At 42.9% G+C, this 22,700-nt stretch overlaps 1 protein-coding gene across 5 annotated transcripts in view; it reads left to right on the top strand.

The window, feature by feature from the left end:
- Positions 1 to 3,854: 3,854 nt before the first annotated feature.
- LOC148019825 (uncharacterized) overlaps positions 3,855 to 22,700 on the top strand; it is a 90,300-nt gene continuing 71,454 nt past the window's right edge. For 3 of the 5 annotated variants that reach the window (XM_087700005.1, XM_087700004.1, XM_087700006.1), the window contains exons 1-3: positions 3,855 to 4,294; positions 4,640 to 4,952; positions 5,160 to 5,305. In XM_087700005.1, the coding sequence (XP_087556131.1) occupies positions 3,950 to 4,294; positions 4,640 to 4,952; positions 5,160 to 5,305 (804 nt within the window). In that variant the 5' untranslated portion in view covers positions 3,855 to 3,949. The remainder of the gene's footprint in view (positions 4,295 to 4,639; positions 4,953 to 5,159; positions 5,306 to 22,700) is intronic. The other 2 variants (XM_087700008.1, XM_087700007.1) reach the window with 2 other exon arrangements.

Here is a 22,700-nt window from a genome sequence, read left to right as displayed (position 1 = left end):
TGCTAAGACGTGTCCTGAAGGGAACAAGTGGACACGTTACAAGTTCAAATCCACCTCCATTAGAGGAGCTAGTGTGAGCAAAGGAAGCCATATCTACTCTCGATTCTGTCTAGAGAGTTATTCCTTTGCTTGTAGAACAACATCCTCGTACATAAAACCCTCACATTGTGGTTATAGTAGCAGCATGGCATTTTTGCGACGGATGCAGATTTGGCACAGTTTCTAACAGTGACCTACTTTGAGCTACAGCATGGGTAGCATAGGGTGCAATGGAGGCAGTTGCTATGGGGCTTTCATAGCCCCCCAAGAGGGCTATCTATACTTGAGAGGGTTCAAAGAAATTCCTTCTCTGTTTGCCCATACCAAGGAAAACCCTAATTGTGGCTTTCTATGTTAACCATAGCCAAAGCTTTAAAGCTTGGTTTTTTTAGTCTTTTCACTCACTAAAGTCATCAACAATGATTTTAATCACAGATTTAGATTCTGTGAAGTTTGTTGCAGAGTTGAAAGCTCTAAACTTAGAGCATCCTCAACCAAAGGTGACTTCTCAAGCCAGTTACAATTGGGTTATTATCAAGTGTTTCATCTATGCTTGGCAATATCTTAGAGCTAATAATAAATTTGTATATTACTTCATGTTGATTATTTTAGAAATCTAAAACGTTTTAGACCTTAAGCAAGAATTAGTAAGTGCCTAAGTATCATTATCCCATTAATCATTATAAGCCTATGTGTAAGTTATAAACACATAGACCATTGTCATCATCCCTTATCTCATCTTGTAGAGCACCACATTTGAGCCTGCTACTTATTAATGTAAGTATTATTTCATTTGCTTCTGCACTTAATGGCCATTGTGTAAAGGACTAAACAATACCATTGTCTAGTGCAACCAGTAAGATCTTCCTATCATGGCCATGGCCCATGCTAATGTTAGACCTCAAATCTATAAGCTTGATGGAAGAGACTTTCATCCATGGCAAGTACTAGTGAAGTATAAGATGATGGAGTGGGGCTACTGGTCCTTCATCAAAGGGATCAAAGTTGTTAACCCATCCAACCCAATTGATGTAGAAGATGATGAAAGAGCCCAAGCCATAATCTTGCTTCATTTGGATTAATATTTGATTCATCACATTGACAAACTCTCCGCTACCAAGGAGAAATGGGATGAGCTTGAAAAGCTTTATGGGGCTAGAGGAAAGAACTCTAAAATTTTCCTTAAGATCGAATTTTTAAGCTTAGAGTATAAGCAAGGAGAAGACTTGTGAAAGTTCATCTCTCATATTTAGGGCTCATGGCACAACTATCCTTCTCAAGCTTCAATTCATGATGAAGATGTTATTACAATTCTCTTGAAAGCTGTAAAGAAGGTATTCCCAACCCTTGTAACTACTCTTGCAAATATCCCTAATCCACCCGACCTTGGAAAGTGCCATCCAATCTTGGTTGGATGAAAAGAAAAGAAATAAAAAAGAAGGCAGCACCAGTCTGACATCTACTTCAATAGCTCGTGAGCAACTCTTGGTTCATACTGTCTCTACTAAATGCTCCTTTTGCAATAAAAAGAGACATATTGTGAGCAAATGTTGGAAAAAATATCATGACAAGATGAAGTGTAACAAATGTAAGAAGACATGACATATCACCAATAAATGCCCTACCACCCTTGAAGTACCAAAATAATTGGAGGCCAACTTTATCTCCACAACATCTGATAATCAACTCTTCTAAATCTATAAATCCTCTACTTATAAGCACTCTTGTAGCCTACTTTATAAATGCACCCCACTTGTTTGAGGGGGGGAGGAATATTAACATGTATTGTAATCCAATGCCACTCTAACATTTGGAGGGGGGGGTGTTGAGAGATAGGCATGTGAACCCTATATATTCAAGGGTGGATAAGGGTAGATGGGTGTGAATGAATTGGAGGGTAGGGGAAAATCCTAACCCTAGCCATCTAGAAGCTATTTAAACAACCTAATAGTCACTCTCAAATATAAAGAGAGTGTACTAGTCGTACTTGTGAAAAACTCATTAAGCAAGATCTTCTTCTTGTACTTGAGCTCTCTCTCCCTCTTGTGCACACCTTCCTCATGCTATCACTTTGATATCTCAACAACCTCTACACTGTGACAACAATGATTCGAGTGAGTGTGCTGTAATGTAGTGACTGACCTTCATAGAATTGAGCTTGAGTTTAGGGTCCTTTGGAAGGAGCATTTGCACCATGGCTAGAGATTCAGTGATATGTTCTAGCTATAGGGCGTTCAAGTCTTGATTGACCAGGTGTCTTGACATTATATCTTCTAGGAGCCGTTTGGGAATTCTCACTAGGCAAACCAAGGTTTTATTGTGGGTAAAGAGATGATGGAATAGCTATGCCATCACCCTCAGCTCTTCTTTTGGGATAGCTCTTAAGAGAACTTCATTAGCTACCACCTTCACCAAGACTTTATCTATTCTCATCACTAAAGACTCATCCTACCTTTGAGAGACTCTAGGGTTTTTTTTTTGTGCTTTAATGTACTTTGCTGTTCCAATCTTGATATCCAAGATCTCTTCTATTAATTTTGGGGTAAACTTGATGCTTGCCTCCTATTCGCCATAGTTTTGGCTAGATTTTAGGTTGTATACGAATCTATTTGTTTTGCTGACTGGGTTGTAGTTTCTGATTAGTCCTCTTATGTAGGTTAGGAAGTGGATGTAAGTTAAGGTGGCATTGATATACTCATAGCTGGCTACGAGTTCATTGGTAGTTTGGTATTTCTCAACTAGGCTCTTGATGTTGGCAGCATGAATGCAAGTTTTGGAGTAAATATGCTAAAAACACATATTAACAATATAACTAGTGAAGCAAGTTAAGTTCTTGAGTAAATTTACTAAAATATAGACTAACAATATAACTAGTGAAGTGAGTTCTAGGTTGCATGATGTTGATTTTTACTAGCAAATTTATCCCAAGTCAATCGCTTCATCATAAGTGGTCATGCAAATAAATTGTAAGGGCATTGAAGTCTTTCATTAACTTAACTTCTTGTACATCTCACGATTATAACATACAACCATATTGTAGAGAAAAACAAGAATAAAATGACTGCTTGCATTGGTAGATTTCTAAGCAAGAACTCTCGTCTCAAGTAGTGGCACATTAGGCATCTAGCACCAGCTAGGTGAAGCATGTGTTCTGACTCTATGTTTACAAATCATTGCTGAATGATGTAAGAGACGGAGAAAATGAGATTTCTACAAGATTGCATTTGTAGAAAAGTTTGTTTTAATACACTTTAGCCTTTTGTTTTCTTAATTTCATCGCCAAGAGAAATCAAACAAATGAGAAAAAATATAAGGAAAAGACCTCGTTAATTGCACTTGTGACTTGTGAAAACAACAAATAAACATCCTTTTAACTCTTCAAGAACAACATTAATCTCAACCCTCATCTATAGCCTACACTCAAGATCTCACCTCAAAGGCATATAGATGCGGCCTTTTGCACTTTCTCAAAAGTGTCGAGTAAAACTTGAATCTTTGACCTCAAGTCGCTTTTTAAGAAAGCAACCTAAAATAAATACAAAATTTTACCAAAAACCTCCTCGCGACCTCTCCTCCCTGTGCGTCGCTCGTCCAACCGCCTGTTCCTTTCTCTGCCCCTCTCTCGCTCTCTCCTGTCCATCTCCTCCTCCTTTCTCCTTGTTCTTCTTCCTCCCTCCTCTCCTCCAACCGCCCCTTCCTTTCCTCCCCACCGCCTCTCTCCTTTTCCTTCGAGTCTGCAGCCATTTCCCTCCCCTATCTTACCATCCTCCCTCCTTGGCCCCCCCCCCCCCCCCCCCCCCCCCTCCCTTCTCCCTTCCTCTCCCTTCTTCTTCCTCCTCCTCCCTTCTCCCTGGTTACGAGATATAGACCACCCTCACATCAAAGCTTGCCGAGAGCGAAGGAAGCAGCCATGCCTCCCGACGTGCAGTCTTACGAGGCCATGATGCCCGTCCCCTTGGACCTCCCAGTGGACAATGGACAGTCTTTGAAGGAGAAGGGACAGTACGCTGTCAGCCTAAGGGAGAATCCCATTTTAACTGATGCTCAGCTCGCCCTGAAGGAGCAACTCATTGAAAGAAAGCGGGACTTGGAAGAGCGGCTCCGTGAGAAGGGCTTTGTCTTGAAGAAAGCCACAAAGAGGAGAGAAGCCGCAGGTGTGAAGCTTTATGGCCTGCAAAAGACACTTGCAACTCTGCAGATGAGTCTGACGTCTGCCAATGAGCACCTCGCGGCCACCAATTTAGGGCATTTGAAGGTTCTAGTTTCTTTTTCCAATAATGCCTCTTTTACAGAACTTGTTCTACACAACCAGTCATTATAGCTTAGTAGTGAACAGTGCAGTTATCTGTGCTCTAGCCTAGACATTAATGGCATGCTCAATCGCTGTTTGAAGTGCATCCGATCATTATAGCTTAGCCTTGAACGATTCAGTTCTCTCTGCTGTAGCCTAGATATGAATGGCATGCTCCATCGTTGTTTGAAGTGCATTGTAAGACTATGCCATACATGCGTGTGGAAAATCAACAACCTGGCCTGCATGCCATTCATCCAAGATTGAAGACAAAGTAACGAGTCAAAGTTAATTTCTCTTGTATTGTAGGCAGACGAGGAGCTTTCCCATTTTAAGAAGCAGCACAACGAGAAAACAACTGAATTAAGCTTTCTCAAAGAAAAATGGGAAAAATCAAAGCAGGAATTGAATGGCCTTGGTGAAGCGTTGAAGCAGATTGAAAGACACAATGAAATGCTGAAAAATGACATAGGTGTAAGCAGGCGGGTGACTTATGCAACAGAAGAAGACATAATCAAAGCAGAGAAAGAGAAAAAAGACCAGGACTTCCTTATTGTGCATCTTGAACAGCAAGTGAAGGGCCATTTGGAAAAGAAAGCACTTATTCAAGCAAAGATTACAGGCATGCATCTATGCATAGAATAAGAGTATGTTTCTCTATGTGTTTGTGGTGTAAACAGTTAGCTCACAATTCAGGTTTATATTTCCAAAAATTAGGTACTGCCTTTAAATTTTGTGTCACCTTAGCTCTGAAGACAGATTGATTGCACCTAGTTTTGGTCTTTGTGGACTGTTTCTGAGGAGCTGTTCTAATGTGTCACAAACACAGCTCAACAGAGAGAGAGGCAAGTTGCACGGGATGCTCTCACTGAAGCTGAGATTGAGATGGAAAGCATAAAGTCAGAGAAAAACCAGATAATGATGCAATGGAAGTCATCTCTAAATGTTTTGGCACGTTGTGATGAAGCATTACAGGTCTTGCCGAAATTCATATACTTGCTACTTAAGTTAGCACATGTTCTCATGAAATGTAACCCTTACCCTACTTGTAAGCCAATAGACAAGCATAACTTGATCATTCTGAAACACAGCTAGTTGGGCTTTAGGATCTCTTGCATTTCATAAACTGGAGGGCCAGAGGCAAATGGCACTACAGAAACGGGTAAAAAAGATCCACCAGACCTGAATGCCCATGCCGAAGCCCTGAATGATAATCCTCTGTTAAAACCAGGGCATAAGAACACCATAAACAAAGGGGCCTGAAAAGAGCTTTTGCTTCATGTGTGCTCTCACAAGAATCACATTGTAAACCATTCTACCTGCAAAAATCCATACATTTTATATTTATTCAAGGAGCCTTCTTTAAAGTATAACTGTTAACATGTTTTTTAAATGTCATCCCAGTCCCTTGAACCCATCCCTTATTTTCAGCTGTCTCCCAATCATATCTCCATCCCCTGTCACTAGGGACTATGCCAGCTAGCACAAAACCTTGCTAGAGTTATGCCTAACCCTCATGTTTTATTATGGCTTATATGCAGGCGTCAAGTGGTATTGATGTGGCTTTTCTTGACCAGCATATTGGGCATGGGGATGAGATAGAATCGGTTGAGTCAAATGGTGACTCTTTGGTTAAGGATTCTGGTCAGTTGATGGAAGGGGATGTGATGGGAAAACACCGTAAGATGATGGTTGATGAACCGGTTTATTGTGCTCCGGATTTGCCTCAGCAAGGTGTTCATGTTTCTTGCTCACAGGTTGACGAGTCTTTCCAGTTCATGCTTGCCACTGCCAACAGTCTTATGTCTGATTATGTTCATACTAATGAGGGTAAAGCGAGCTAGGGGATCATGTGGTTGTTGTCATGGGAACTGACCTAGTTTTACAGCAGATTGCTGCCTTTCATGAGAGGGCAGCCATCCTCTATTTTATAGGCAAGACTCCTTTGATTGCTCAGATTCTCACTTGGCTGCAGTCCATGCTTGTGAGTAATGATACACATCATGATGATGTTCTTGGACAAGTGCAGGCTCCTCTCGTGGAAGAGATTTATGATGGATTGAAGGGGTTTTTTGAGGTCCTTTTTCATAGTCCGGATGTGTGTGCTTGCATTATGCAATGTATTCCTTTGTTTTTGGATGGTCGATTGATCCATATGGTCCCATGGAGGCTTATGGCTGAGTTTCAGGAGGTTCTTAGGCAGGCATGCCCAATCTGCGTGGAGGTAGTTAATTTTCTTGCATATCTTTGGTTTCCTTTGGTTTTGAGATCCCTTGGCGAGGTGTTGGTGAGCCCTGTTTGGCAAACCTCGGCCTACTAAAATTTGTTTTGAGGTCCTTGGGTTGCAGATGTTGGTTTTTGAGCTCAAATGGGGGACATTTGCTGGATAGTGCTTTCGATGTGGCCAATCGGGCCATTTTATTTTTGAATGTGATAGTAGCCCCCTTGAGGTTTTGTAGCGTTCTTTGGACCCTGACATGGATTTGCAAGATCGTGATCCCCAGCCTTTGACTCAACAGTAAGATGTAGCTTTTCCTGTGCCTCCTGGCTTGCATAGACATGATAATGGAAATAAGGATGTTTCCCAAGTTGATATTGAGCGCTAGTCGTATTTAGTTGGATGGGATCTGCCTCCTTAGGATGATTCTTGGGTCACTGTGGTTAGACGCAATGCTTGATAGGAATCTCGTTCAACTCCTACTTACCCATGTCTTCATCTTGTTACTCAGACTTTTCAACACATAGGTAGGGTTTTTTACATGAAACCTCAATCTTTGCGGGTACCTGCAGTTGGTGTGGTTGATAAAAGTGCTTGTGATTTTGGTTTGCACTTTGATGCTCGTGGGAGGTTTTTGCCCCCTCTGGATGTTTTCCATTCTTAGCAACAATAGTTCCCTTCTCGTGCTTCGATTGCTAGTTTGCAAAGGGTGGATCTTGTGGATGTGATCCATAGTGAGATAGAGAGATTTCAGGTTGCTAAGGCTATGGATGTTAAAGGAAAAGCGGTGATGTAGTAGTTCTCTCTCTTTTTGTTTATCATGAGACTTGCTTAAAGGCATTTCTTCTAGTAATAAGCAGTATTGGCTGTGGAGAATTGTTATTGTTGGTAATTGGGATGTTTTTTGTGTCGTGGGGCACAAACAACATGCTTTGGTAGGTTCTTCTTATGTATATAAGGATTATACAATGTTTTTTAGTGGATAGATTCCACATAAATCTAGAGTTATGTTGGCTATTCGATCTTCCTTGCAACCATCCTTGGTTTCTCAAGATGCTCGTGGTAGATTTTTGATGTTGAAAATTATATATGAGGGTGAGGTTTTGTGATTGGTGGGTGTGTATTACTGCTCGGGAACGCAGTCAGCTTTGGGATGACTTGCACTACCTTTCCATGGCTCGTCAAGCTTTTGTTATGGGTGATTTTAATGAATGCGTATCTGCGGATGAGGTGACTTCACCTCACTCGGTCATGGATGGTCCTGAGCGTCAGGCTTGGGATGCATTGATAGCTATGTCTTTAAAATAATACATGTGGTCTTGGATGCATCCTTTACAGTCTAGATATACTTATCGCTCTCTTCAGCATCCAGATACTTGGGCCAGACTTGATAGGATATACATTTGTCAAAGCGATTCTTTTCTTCCAATAGTGATTGATATGTGGGTGGAGCGACAACGTGTCTTGTCAGATCAGTATCCCTTGGTTTTGGAATTGACTCATAGGCCGGTTCATGCCTTTTAAGGCTCTGCTTGCTTGTTTGCCTCTGCGTTTCAAACAATCTTTTTTGCTGCAAAATCAGTTTTTGGAGTGTATCTAGCAATTGCTTGCTTCTTTTAGCTTGAGGGTTCTATCTGGGGGTATGGAAGCAATGGGCTATTTTTAGGGATAATGCACATGCGTTGTCCCGATAGTATGGTATTCAGCAGGCTTTTTTTTTTTTGAGTAGAATTGCAGCATTCACTAACTTTGTTGGCTCACTCATTGTCTTTGTATCAGTCAGGGGATACTATGTGAGAAGTGCACAATGGAAGAAGGACATGAACACAGAGAGAGAGAGAGAGAGAGAGAGAGAGAGAGAGAGAGAGAGAGAGAGAGAGAGAGAGATGAAATGATATATTAACGTCTATAAAAGGCCAAGAGTTTTTGCATAGCCAAGGTATCCTGAGAATGGGGAGTCATGGGCTTCCCATAACATCTTCTTTTTCAGCGTTTGACTGAGGTGAATGCAGAGCCTTGTTCTGAAATAGATAAGTCTATCATTAGCTGCTTGGAGGACTCAAGGGCCAACCGTGCATATCTGTGTCTGGGTAAGTCCCATAGGCTATGTATGTATGCGACCGATTGGGTGAGGGCCTCTACCACAATCGGTGTAGTTGCTAGCTCGACTCTGATGATCTCATGTGGCACTGAGGCCTTACATCTGATCATCTTGGATATCATGGACACTAGGGGTTTCTCCATCGACCTCCATCCATCATAAGTGCGCCCTGATCTGCTACGGTGGTCAAGACTGGGCCCCCATATCTATACTCCATAAAGTAGTGTGGATGTGACCAGTGTATCGAAGAGCCATAGCTTTATGCGGGGTTCTTGGAATTGCACATGTGAGCACATCCTCTTCAAACCACCTAGTGCTATGTATCCGTGAGTCAATCTAGTGTTTGTTGTCTCTCGCATAGGAATGGTGGGCCTTGTGAATAAGACTCCCAGGTATATATAAGAATCCACATACTCCAGCTCCTCAGATCCATATGTGAATTTAGGTGCTGATCTCCTGACTCACTGTGGTGTAGTATTAAATACCATCACCTTGGTTTTACCAAGGTTCATTGAAAGCCCACTGTCCAAAGTATAGGAGTGTAATGCATCTAAGTGTCTCTGTAGACCCTCTGGAGAGTCAGCTATCAATACAATGTCATCTGCATACAATAGGAGAGGTATCCAAGTGCCAGCTAGTGGAGCTCCTCTATCTCCTTCTTGTGAAATATAATCAGCAATCCCATCAATGTACAAGCCAAATAATGTCGGAGAGAGGGGGCATCCTTGCTTCACCCCAATGGTGGATTAAATAGGTGCCGAAAGGCCCTCAGGTGTCCGGACTCTACCCACAACTCTCTCATACAATGCCAAAATACCCCAACTGAGCTCTTTCAGTACTCCCATGGTATGCAATCTATGTATTAGCTTGTCTCTCGGTATTGTGTCAAAGGCTTTGCGGAAGTCCCCAAAGTAGCAGCAGGTCCGTTGGCCATGGGCCCTTCCCTCCTCAATGATCGCTCTGAGTGTGAGGATGTGATCCAATGTGGAGAAGCCTCTCCTAAAGCCAGCCTATCCCTATGCTCTAAGACCCCACATCTCTGCCCACCTGCTTAACTCATGCTCAAGGATGGAAGCATATAACTTAGCCAATGTATGTTCAACCATGATAGTTTGATAGTTACTGGGTAGAGCAGGGTCCCCTGACTTGAGGATAGGCACAATAGTGTATGATAGTTACTGGGTAGAGTAGGGTCCCCTGACTTGAGGATAGGCACAATAGTGTTTGTGGTCCAGCTTTCTGGTAGACCTTTACACATGGCTGTGTTAAACATGTAAGCTAGGAATCCTGCCACCAGATCTCTAGCATGGATCAAGTGCTCGGCTACTAATCCATCATGATCTTGTGCCTTCCCTCTACTAAGTCTGTCAATGGCCTCTCGGACCCTACTTTCTGTAAAGAAAGTGGTGGTCTCTGGACAAGGCTCAAGTGGGTCAAGAAGAGGTGGCTGACCCTCCACAGTATAAAGACTAGCTGTATACTCCTCCTGAAACCAGCCTTCCTTCTTGGAATGGGTGGTGATAACTTGATTTAAGAGTTAATTACAGCAATAAAAAAATGCACATAAAATGAAATACACACTTTACCATAACATTCTTGGACAGTAGACACCGTGTTGACCCCAAAATTGGCACCCCTTGCGGTATTTCTTTAGCTTTCATTCAATCGGAAGGAGTACAACTCGAGATTCTTCAATCTCCTCCTGCTAACCAGTTGCTCTTGCTGTCATAAATGACCAGCAAGCCTTTTGGGTCATTTGCCCTTTGATTCACCCAGGACTACTTCTCCAATTTGACCCCTGGCTGGCCAAATGCTGCCCCAAATCAATTCGGGATGGGCTGGCTCCTGAAATCCCTTGATAATCTTCAATTATCAGCCGTTGATTTCAGTCCTTTGAGCCTTCAATCTCTGGCATGGATCCCAAGGTGTTTGCTAAACCCTAATTTCTGCTGTAAATTAGGGTTTACTGCAGAAATTACAGATCAGCCCACCAAAAATGGTTGAAATCTCTTCCAAATGGTTGAGAATTGCTGAGTATGGCTGAGCATAGGCTGAAAGAGATGAGAGAATGCTGTAGAGAGAGAAAATTTTGAGTTTTGTTGCGAAGAACTGATCAAAATCTATTGCTGCCCTGCTGTACCAGCCCCAAACGGATTCACCAACAACAATAGGAGCATTAGAGACTGTGGTCTTCAGGAGAAAGTGCATCAGCAGCAATTGCCAGCTTCCCAAGGTCAAGAATATGCAATCTCCATTACCAAAATGGTCTCCAATGGTTGGGAAATGGCCCCAAAAGCTGGCAGCAACAGTCCAACACCTCTTCCCAACAGCTCCAAAATGAAAAAACGAGATTTCGCTTTCCCTTCAGCCCTATTTAGCCTTTCCCCCACTTTCATGGGAAAGTTTTGCCAAGTGGCAGCTTTCTTAATCCATTTTCAGTAATTTCCAACCATTTAATTAATTTTTAGAATTAATTAATTTTGAAAATTAATTCAGCCCTTAATCCATGCCTAGAAAATTGACCTTGCTCATCCAAAAATTAATTGGCTAGGCCAGTTGCAACCCAAAGTGGTCCCATGCATTAATTGACCCTTGGACAAGCATTAATCCAGTAATTAATGCCTAGTCCCTAGTGCCACCACTGACACTTAATGGCCAATTAATGGTCCTAGGGACAAACTAACACTAAAATTCACCTAGAATCTAACAAGTGTAACTTGTTACAACTTTTGCCTTTGACACCGATCTTTTTCACAGGGTCCTTCAGCCTTCAACTGTGAAAAAGTAGCTTGCACCTCACATGTGCAACACATGTGCATATTTTAATTGCACATTTGATTAATCCTTTAATCAAATGTCAATTAAACATAAGCAAAGCATCAAATTTTCACGTCCTCGTGACACCTCCCATACAGCGGTGGACGTAATAGGTGTGGTCGGGCAATGCTCTCTAAAAAGCCTCCAAGCCTCTCTAGAGTCTTGGCTCAAGAATAACTGATATACATCTCGCTCCAGCTGGGCCAAGAATATTATCTTCTTTCACCATGTGAGGCGTGTAAAGAGTATTTGTGCATGTCTGTGGGTAGTGGACCCCAGTGCTATCTCTCTCTGTAGCCATGCTCTGGTCTCACGACACTCATCATCATACCAGTTGTTCCGAGGTGTCACCCCGGTGGAGGCTCTCTGTGTGGGTCGTGAGTGTGGGAAGGCTACACTTGCAGCGATGTGTAGGGCATCACTGAACTGTTGAGTCAGCTCCTGTAATGGAGAGAGAGAGGTTGCAGACAGTGTTGGATGGTGTCATTCTTGGGTAGGCCCGTCTTTATTCTTTTCGGTGTATTCGTCAACACTTTCGGGTGCTTAGAGGATATCATGATATTTGGTCGGCCATACAGGACAGACTTTTGAAGTAGTACCCTTTGCCTGCATTACAACTATTGTCTCCCTGGCGTGATTGGATGTTTGTGATTCCTCATGATTTCGAGAAAAGGTTAGCTAACTAGATATATCATCAGATGATGGAGGCCAAGAGATGGGTCACGGGTAAGGCTAATAAAGTATGGCATATTCGGGATAGCAAAAAAATGCCTTAAAATGGGCTGCATGCCACCTGAAAAGGAAGTGCAAACACACACAAATGGTGAACGAACTGACAGAGCTCCTTTGTCTCCTGCCAGACTCTGACAGGACTCACAACTAGGAGATGACGGATTGACATGCTAAAATAGGCAGGCTAACACCCCCTCTTAGACCCTGGGAGAGTCAGAAGACCCAATAACCGCATGTGATGAAGCAAACAAGCCTTGGGGAAAGGCTTCGTGAAGAGATTAGCTGCATTGTCCGCTGTGGGACAATAGGCCATTACCAGCTTCAAATCCATGATCCGCTCTCGAACATAGTGATACTGAACCTCAATGTGCTTAGTGCGAGGATGAAACATTGGGTTCTTGGCCAAAGCTAGGGCACCCTGGTTGTCCATGCGTAGCTGAGTAGGTCTTGTTTGTGGAAGGCCAATCTCCGGCAACATATGATGGAGCCAAATTGCCTCCATAGCAGTCGAACATAAGACCTGATACTTAGCCTCTATAGAAGAAAGGGCCATAGTAGGGTGCTTCTTACTACTCCAAGAGATAGCTCCTGATCCAAGGGAGAAGGCATATCTTGTAGTGGATTATCTCGAATCCACATCACCTGCCCAATCTGAGTCACTCCATCCAGAAAGAGTGATGCCCTCTCCATACATGATCCTGTAGGATTGAGTCCCTTGTAAATACTGAAGAACGTGCAAGACTGCTCTCCAATGATCTTGTGTAGGAGTCTTCATGAAAGAAAACAACAAAGCCACCACAAAAGAAATATCCAGTCGTGTGTGGATAAGCCAGATAAGGGAGCCAACTGTCATGAGGACATGTTTTTTTGAAACCTCACTTAACATGTGGATTAATTTTTAATCACATGGTTAAGTAAATGTTGCACGTGAGGTGCAATTGGGGTTAAAGTAAATTTACGAGCCCGGGACCCGAGGAAATCACAGGATGTCAAAGGTGAAAGTTGCTATAAGTTATGCCGCATAGGTACTTGGCGGTATCTGGTGCCAGTTGTTAGCCTAGGTCATTTATTTGGTCATAAGTGTCAGTTGGTGATACTAGAGAAGTGGCGTTTAATGGTACCTAACGCCAATCTGATGGTCAAAGATGGCGCAGAGACACTGGGGAATGGAAGTTGCCTAGCCAATTTAATTATTGGCCAGTCAGATTATTGTTCAGGGCACCGAAATAATTATTAGGTTAATTTTTAGTATTTAAAGATTGAAAATTAATATTTATTTATAGCTAATGCTGGAAAAACCATTTGGGAAGGCTGCCACTTGTCAAAAATTCCCATGCAAGACTGAAAAACGTCTTTAGAGGCTGGAGAAAGCAATTTTTAGTGTATTTAGTTTGCCATTGGAGGACCTTTTGAGGCAGCCAGGGGTAGGATAAGACCAATCAACAGTAGGTGACAACATCTACAGGCTGTTGAGGGAGGGCAACAAGAGTAAATGACTGATTTTGTTCAGTTCTTTGCATCTACAAGTTGTTAAGACATGGCAGCAGCAGTAAATGACATATTTTCTTCAGCTCTTCACGAAGAAAGTCTGAAATTTCTCTCTCCTCAGCATTCTCTCTCATCTCCCAGCCTTTTTACAGCCTTGCTCCAAAGATTGCAGCATTGAGATCACTAGAGGCTGAAAAATTTCAGATTTCTTTGCTGTGCAGAAATTAGGGTTTAGCAGCAGCCTTGAGAAGCCTGCCAGAAATTGGAAGCTCCAAGACTTGGATTTTTCAGGGCTGAAGGTGAATTTCAGCTTAATTCAGGTTGAGGACTAGCCAGGCATTGAATTTGGGGCATTTCCATCGTCCATGAAATGGGTGAAGGCCAATTAAGTGCCCGAATCAAGGGGCAAAATAGATTGAAGACTTGTTGGTCACTTTAGACTGCAAGGGGAGTTTGGATTGCGAAGGGGATTGGGAGAATCCCATTGTAAATCAACTTCTTCTTCAATAAAGCTAAAGAAATACCGAAAGGGGCACCAATTTTGGGGCCAATCGGATGTGCATTGTCCAAGATCAGTAGGTAAATTTGTATTTTCAGATTTGCATTAATTGTTTGCTGCTGTAATTAAGTTACAATCAGGGATTCACCACCCATCCGCGGAAGGAAGGCTGGTTGTAGCCAATAAGACACCTATAATGGGTAGCATCTATAAGGGGAACTCCATCTGCCACAAGCTTGGACTCAGGGTCCATGGGGCAAGAAATAGGCCGATACTCCGCCATATGAAACTTCGAAGGTAGCTTGGAGATATACTTGTGCTAGGAAATGAAAATGCCCTGTGCCATCTGATAGATCTCCAATCCAAGAAAGAAGTGTAGGATCCTAAGGTCTGTCATACTAAACTCTTGCTGCAAAATAGCCGGAGTATGATGCACCTCATGAGTGTTGCTCCTTGTAATGATAAGATCATCAATATACAAAATAACCAAAACACATCTGCCACCCTCAACCTTGCAGTATAGGTTGGGGTCATGATCAGAGTGATGGAAACCACTCTATACAAAGAAGTGGTCAATCCTCTAGTATCAAGCTCTAGGAGCGTGCTTCAGGACATAAACCGCAATCTGTAGACATGGTCCTCCTTTCCCTGCACAAGAAAACTTGGAGACTGTGAGACAGATCTCCTCTTTAAGGACGCCATTTAAGAAGGCCGACTTGATGTCCATTTGATAAATAAGCCAGTGGTGGTGGGCTGTAAGTACCAAAATAGCCCGAATAGTAGACATCCGAGCCGTAGGTGCAAAAGTCTTAAAGTAGTCCAAACTTGCCCTTTGAGCAAAATCCTTGGCAACAAGCCTAGCTTTATGCTTCTCCAAGGAACCATTTGCAAGGTACTTCGTCTTATAGATCCACTTTACACCAATCACCTTCCGCTTCTTGGGACGCGGAACAAGCTCTCAAGTCTAATTTTGCTCGATGGAATTGAGCTTATCTTGGGATAGCCTGTCTCCAAATATCCTATGCAAGAGCCTCCTCAACCGTAGCTCTGAATCTATGACATAAGAGCATAGTTTACACAGAGTGAACTATCTCGTTGGGCTTGTAATCGGGTTGATCTGCGTGGACTTGAAGGAGTAGCAGGAAAGTGAGTGACACCGGAATCCTACATAAGCTGCCTATACCACCGAGGAATCTGAATAGACTCCTGCTGCTGCTGCTGCTGCAAGGGAGACTAAGTAGCCTTCAGAACTAGCAAAGCACCTATCTATGGAAGGGACTCCCCCTTACCAAGGGAAGATATATCTTCCTCACTTGAAGAAGGCTCCCCCTTTGATGGCTGAGTGTCTCTAGAAGACTCTTGAGGGGAGGTTGAAGGGGTGGAAGAACTCGACGAAGAAAAAGTCATATCCACCAAAGGTGGAAGGGAAGCCAGGGTAGAGGGTAAAGGAGGACGAGGAAGAGGAGGGGGAGGAGCCAAGGACGAAGGAGGGGTGCTAAGAGGTAACCTAGAAGAAAGAAGAGGTACTGAAGGTGAGGGAGGGTTAGTTGATGACGAAGTAGCACGTGGAAGAGAAGCATCAATTGGATCCTTAGAGGCCGTAGCCTCATCGAAGATCACATCCTTGCTCACCTCAATCTTCCGTATTGTGGGGTTGTAGAGTTGATATCCCTTTGTGGTCGTGCTATAGCCCATGAAGATGAGCTTCCTTAACTTTGAGTTGAGCTTCGTCTGCCACTTCTTCTTGTCCACATGGACAAATGGATCACATTCGAAGATGCGAAAATGAGATATGGAAAGCTTTTTCCCAAAGAAAGCCTCATATGGAGTCATGTCCTGTAAAGCAGAAGTCAGAGATCAACTGCAAGTATGAATCGTAGTAGCCACCGCCTCACCCCAAAGAGAATGAGGAAGACTTCTATGCTTCAACATCGAATAGGCCATCTCTAGCATGGTCTGATTCACATGCTCCACCACACCATTCTTCTATGGTGTGTTTGGATGGAAATTGTCATGAGGACATGCATTTTTGAAACCTCACTTAACATGTGGATTAATTTTTAATCACATGATTAAGTATATGATGCTCACGTGAGGTGCAATTGGGGTTAAAGTAAATTTACGAGACCGGGACCTGAAGAAATTACGGGATGTCAAAGGCAAAAGTTGCTATAAGATATGCCACACAGGTACTTGGTGGTATTTGGTGCCAATTGTTGGCCTAGGTCATTCATTTGGCCACAAGTGTTAGTTGGTGACACTAGAGAAGAATGGTACCTAACGACAATCTGATGGTCAAAGATGGCGTAGAGACACTCGGGAATGGAAGTTGCCTAGCCAATTTAATTATTGGCCAGTCAGATTAATTTTTAGGGCACCGAAATAATTATTAGATTAATTTTTAGTATTTAAAGACTGAAAATTAATATTTATTTATGGCTAATGTTGGAAAAACCATTTGGAAAGGTTGTCACTTGTCAAAAATTCCCATGTAAGACTGAAAAACGTCTTTAGAGGTTGGAGAGAGGTATTTCTATAAATTCAGCCTGCAAGAGAGAGGGAGGAGAGGTTGCCGGTCTGATTTGCAACCATTGGAGGACCTTCTGAGGCAGCCAAGGGCAAAAGAAGACCAATCAATAGCAGGAGACAGCATCTACAGGCTGTTGAGGCAAGGGTGCAACAGTAAATGGCTGATTTTCTTCAGTTCTTTGCATCTACATGCTGTTGTGGCAGGGCAGCAGTTGCACTTGACTGATTTTCAGTCATTCTTCGTGACAAACTCTGAAATTTCTCTCTCTACAGCTTTCCCTCTCATCTCCTAGCCATTTCACAGCCTTGCTCTGAAGATCTCAGCATTTGGACCCTTGGAGGCTGAGAAATTGCAAATTTATATGTTGTAAACCCTAATTTATAGCAGAAGTTAGGGTTTAGCAGCAGCCTTGGGAAGTGTGCCAGAAATTGGAAGCTCCAAGACTTGGATTCAACGAGGCTGAAGGTGAATTTCAGCTGAATTCAAGTGGAGGACTAGCCAACCATTGAATTTGGGGCATTTCCATCGTCTATGAAGGTCAATTAAGTGCCTGAATCAAGGGGCAAAATAGATTGAAGACTTGCTGCTCACTTTGGACAGCAAGCGGAGTTGAAATAGCGAAAGGGATTGGGAGAATCCCATTGTAAATCAACTCTTTCTTCAATAAAGCTAAAGAAATACCGAAAGGGGCACCAATTTTAGGGCCAATCGGATGTGCATTGTCCAAGATCAGTAGGTAAATTTGTATTTCAGATTTGCATTTATTGTTTGCTGCTGTAATTAAGTTGTAATCAAGGATTTACCACCCTATCCGAGGAGGAAGGCTGGTCTTAGAAATACTCCACCCGAATGCCGTGATCCTTGCAAAACTGAGAAAAGAGGTGAGAAGTAAACTCGTCACCATGATCTACTCGTATGCCATGGACTTTGGAAGTAGTTTGCATCTCTGCAAACACCTTTCACTTGCAGAATCAAGAGTATGCCTTGCTCTTGTACTCGAAAAAGTAAGGCTACACATAACGACTGGAGTCGCCAACAATCAACATCAAATACTTGGTCTTTCCAAGGGAGGCCTTGTCCAGAGGTCCGCAAAGATCGGTATGCACCAACTCCAGCGGGTGAAGAAGCCCTCCTAGAGGCAACCTGTGGGTGAGGCTACCTATGTTGCTTGCCCCTCAAGCAACTAGGGCATAAGGTGTGAAGAGGAGGGAAATCCGGAAGTTCCGCCACCAGCTTCTTTTGAGAAGCCCGCTGGATCGCATCAAGATGAGATGCTCATAATGAGCGTGCCAAAGTAGCCCAAGCTCGTGGGAAGACCACACGGCTAAGGCTGTGAGCTTATAGAGCCCACTCTCCTACCTATAGAAGCATCCATAGTAATTGCATCCTAGGTAAAAATGACCTAAGTACCTAGTCGTATAAGACCATGGACAAACAATAGGTTAAAGCCCAAATCCGATACATAAAGAACTTTGGTGGAAGAAGACTGCCTGTTAGAGAATAAGAGTAAAGTCCCCACGCCCTGAATAGGAATAGTAGAGTTGTCACCAATGGTGACTATGCCCCCTCTAGAACGGATGTCTTGAAGCCAATCCTTCCTAAAGGTTATGTGAGAAGAAGCACTACTATCCATGAGCCAAGGCTTCTCTTGAGTGGTAGAAGCAAGGGGTGTATCCTCCTCGACAAACACATGCACAAAGATGGACTCTATCATGGTTGGAGTCGCCTTTGAATCTTTCTCCTTGGGCTTCAAATGGGGGTACTTCTATCGACACTTGTCCTCGGGATGAGTGTCCTTTCCGCAGTGTGGGCACTTCGACTTCTTCTCCTTCGAATCCTTCTTGTCTTCTTCTTGCTTGTCCTTGGCCTTCTCCTTCTGCTTCTTCTTCTTCTTACCACCTGCACTTGTAGTAAAAGCCTTGGTGGAGCTAGAATCACTGGCCCTTACCTCTCTGAGTTGCTCATCATGCTCCAAGATAAGCGGTGAAAGCTCCTCCCATAAGAGTTTCTCGCGGGTCCTCAAGGTGATGAGGTTGGTGTAGAAAACATCGAACTGGGGAGATGGCAGTTGAGTCAGGAGAATCATTGCCATATCCTTAAAAGAGATCTTCCATCCAAGAGAGGCAAGCTCACCTCTCATATCCTCCATCTTCGTGATATGCTTCTTCATGGAAGAAGAATCATCAGGACTAAGCATCATCAATTTCTTCTCAAGGGAAATCTCGTGGGCAAATATCTTGTACTGATACAAATACGTAAGCTTCTTCCACACTTTTGCCACGGTCTTCAACCTGCAAACATGTACAAGAACATAATCTTGTAGACTCATGAAGAGAAAGGATTGGGCTCGAGAGTTGAGCCGATCCCATAAGGCTACACGGTCCATGGAGACCCCATCATCAGGGTCCTCGAGATGAGCACTCAGTGAAGGAACAAGCTTCCATAGGTTGAAGATGTCGAGGATACACTCCACCTTACAAGACCATAGTGAATAATCGGAACCATCCAATTTGTCTTCCTTGGGTAAAGAAGGGAGTATAGGCACCTGAATAGAGGGAATTAGAGAAGGCATATGAACATCCGATGGAGGCTTCTCCGACAGAGCCTTCATTGTAGATGGAACCCTCTGAGATAGATGGATAGAAAAAGGACGGGTTTGAGGAGACTCCTCTCGTTGTTGATCAGGAAACTCCTAATATTCCCATTTCCGCTCAGAGGAGTATCGAGAAAGGAGCTCCTCCTCTGAGTCATCAAAGTGTGAGAACTGGTAAGACATCTTCCGAATCTGCAATCACCAAGCAATTTGCAACACAAGATAGAAAGAGGATGTGCCGATTGCACAAAAATTGTCGCCAACCACCACAGATGTTGTCACCTTGGCCGGAAAGATGATGCCTCAACAAAACATAAGGTGGAAGGTTGGGGGTTGATGGCTGGTGTCCTTTGAAAGAAATCTCTCCTTCGTGCTCTTAGGTAGGCGATGATACCATGTGAGAGTGAGAGAGAGCAGAAAATGAAGGAAGAAATATTGCACTGACTGAAATGAATGCTGAATACAATGATGAGGATTGATTAGTCCCTACACGCAGCTCGGAGCTTCAGTGAGGGCACCAGATCAGGCTGAAATGAATGGCAGTACCAATGTCAGAGAGGAATGGGAGATAGAGTGCTGAAATCTGCAGAAGAGAGTGCTACGAGTGACTAGGGAAACTACTATATATAGCCCTCATCCCCAAATTTGGCCAACCTGTTGGCAACCAAAACTAGCCATCTGGCCCTAATTATGATTGACCTGCAAGCGGCCAGCCAAAACTGACCGACTAGCCCTAAAATCTGGCCAACCTGCAGAAAACGCCCTAAAATGGGTTGCCTGCCACCCAAAAAGGAAGTGCAAACACGCACTAATGTTGAACGAATTGATAGGGCTCCTCTGTCTCCTGCCAGACTTTGACAAGAGCTCACAACCAAGAGATGATAGATTGACATGCTAAAATAGGTAGGCTAACATGCTACTTATGACTTGGTTACATGCATTGAATGGTTGAAATGTAGAGTTCAATCTCTTCAAGTGGACGAATATGCTAAATACAAATTGCTGACCTGAGTGGAGCTTTGCATGATAATAATTGTCAATCTTATCAGTTCTTTGCTCGTTTACATTAGAAATAAGCTCGGGAAAATATTTTGCGTTTGTTGGATGAGCAAGGTGATATGGTTACTGAACCTGTCACCATAATTCAAATGTGCATCGACTATTATAAATCTTTGTTGGGTCCACAAGAGATTCTTTCCTGATGCTGTTCTCTTTGCTCATTGATACATTTGTGACTTGATTAGTAATTAGGTTAAGCTTGAATGGGTTGATTTGATGGAGGCTGATATCTCAGAGGCTGAAGTGGAGGATGTGCTGTCCCATGTACCACGTAGGAAAAGCCTTGGTTGGGATGGTCTCCCTAATGAGTTGTTTTCAGCCCAAGGACCCATTAACTCGCCTGTGTTAGCAAGTCTAGAATTCTGGTTCGATCCCTTTAGATTGGAAGATTGTAGTGATTCGGTTGTTGTCCAAGGTTCCTTCTCCGACTTCCTTGAAACAAGGGAGACCCATTTTTGTTACGGGTTCTTTGTATAAAATCTTTTCTAAAATCATTGCCAATAGATTGCAGAAAGTATTCTCGCACTTGGTTCATCCATGTCAATATGGTTTCATTAAGGGACGAAATATCATACATAATATTTTGAACGTTCCACTGGGGATTGATTATGCCAAAGCCTTTGGCTAGTAGGTTGTTATGCTTCAGCTTGATCTTGAAAAGACATTTGATCATGTCAGTTGGTCTTTCTTGCGATAGTTGATGTTTACCATGGGCTTTGGTCCTGGCATGACTTTTCTTGTTGATACCATTAATCAGGGTGTTGTGGCATGTATTGTACTTAATGGGGGGATCATTGATGAAATTGCCTTGTCTCATTCTCTTTAGCAAGGCTGCCCTCTTAGTCCTTTGCTATTTGCCTTAGTCACTCACCCAATGCTCTCTTTGTTGGATAAGTTGGCTAATCAAGGCGAGATTGTTGCTTTGTCTCTTCCTAGTAGAGCCCAACTTTTGGGTCAATCTTTGGTTGATGATTCCTTTATGTTTCTCAAGACTAACCGGATTAATGTGAATTGGGCAATGGTTACGTGGAATCTCTTTGCTTGAGCTTCAGGGATTCATATTAATGCTAAAAAATCTACATTGATTTTTTTTACGGAGAGTGATTTGCAAGATTTGGGTTGGCAAGGAGTTGTGATTTCTAAAGGAGATATTACCCGACACTTGGGTTATCCTATTGATGTGAATGTAGCTCCTCACGCCTTGCTTGATTGGATATCATCCCGTATACATGATTGGTTTATGTACTAGAAATCTCAAGGCTGGCCTCTTCATGTGAGACTTAAAGTTGCTAAATGCATCATGATTAGTATGGTCTCATTTTTTTTGCCCTTACTTCCTTGGACTAAGAAGTCTCTTTTGGAAGTGGTTTAGCCTACCGCTTCATGTTGTGGAAAAAGAAAGGGAATCGTTTGGGCTAGGTGTGGATTTCTTGGCATTGTGTGCATTGTGACTACTCCTAAAAGGATGGGGAGAGTAGCTTTATTGGATGTTAATTTCCATATGGTTGCTTTGAGATTGGCACTTTTGCAGGCTTAATGTGTGTAGAGTCATCCCTGGACAGATATTGTAAATTTTTTAATTGAAAAGATTGGTATCTTGCATGGTCGCACGGTTATTCAAGTTTCTTGGTGGCATGTGCTGAATTCCACGAGGCTTATTAAGGTCTCCCAATCTTTTCTCTTTTCTCATTTGATTGCATCTTGACAAGAGATTTTGTGTTTCACAGTTTGGTGCTCTCTTGATTATCGTAAGGAGGAGAATTCACTGCAAGGAGAAGTGCTGGCTACATCTAGGTTGTTGGATTGGCCTGATAAAGATTTGCAGCAAGATAAGTTTAATCGGATGGCTCACTTGGGGTTGCAGACAGTCGATCATGGTGTCATTCTTGGGCAGTCCCGTCTTTATTCTTTTCGGCGCATTTATTAGTACTTATGGGTGCCTCATGGCTATCATGACATTTGGTCGTCCTTACAGGAGCAACTTCTGAGGTATTCTCCATTGCTTGATTTACTGCCCTCTTGTCTCCTTGGCGTGATTGGATGTTTGTGCTACTTGATGATTTCGAGAATAGGTCAGCTAATCAGATCTATCATCAGATGGTCGAGGTTAAGAGATGGGTCATTGGAAAGGCCAATAAAATATGGTATATTTGGGACAACAAAAAGAAGTGGTAGGAAAGATTTCTCCAACTCTGGAAGTCTAAGATTCCTTATCAGGATAAAGTTTTCATATGGAGGTTGCTTATTGGGGGTCTTCCAACTGGGGATGTGTGGCGTGCTCGCTAGATCTCCTATGGTTGCTGTGTATTTTGCACTACATGCGATGAGACATT

This window comes from Lygodium microphyllum, chromosome 19, assembly GCF_053477565.2.
Source record: "Lygodium microphyllum isolate KBCC chromosome 19, Lygodium_microphyllum_v1.1.10, whole genome shotgun sequence".
Classification (NCBI taxonomy): Eukaryota; Viridiplantae; Streptophyta; class Polypodiopsida; order Schizaeales; family Lygodiaceae; genus Lygodium; species Lygodium microphyllum.
The sequence above is the reverse complement of the archived record's forward strand: the minus strand, read 5'-3'. Positions and strand labels throughout refer to the sequence as shown.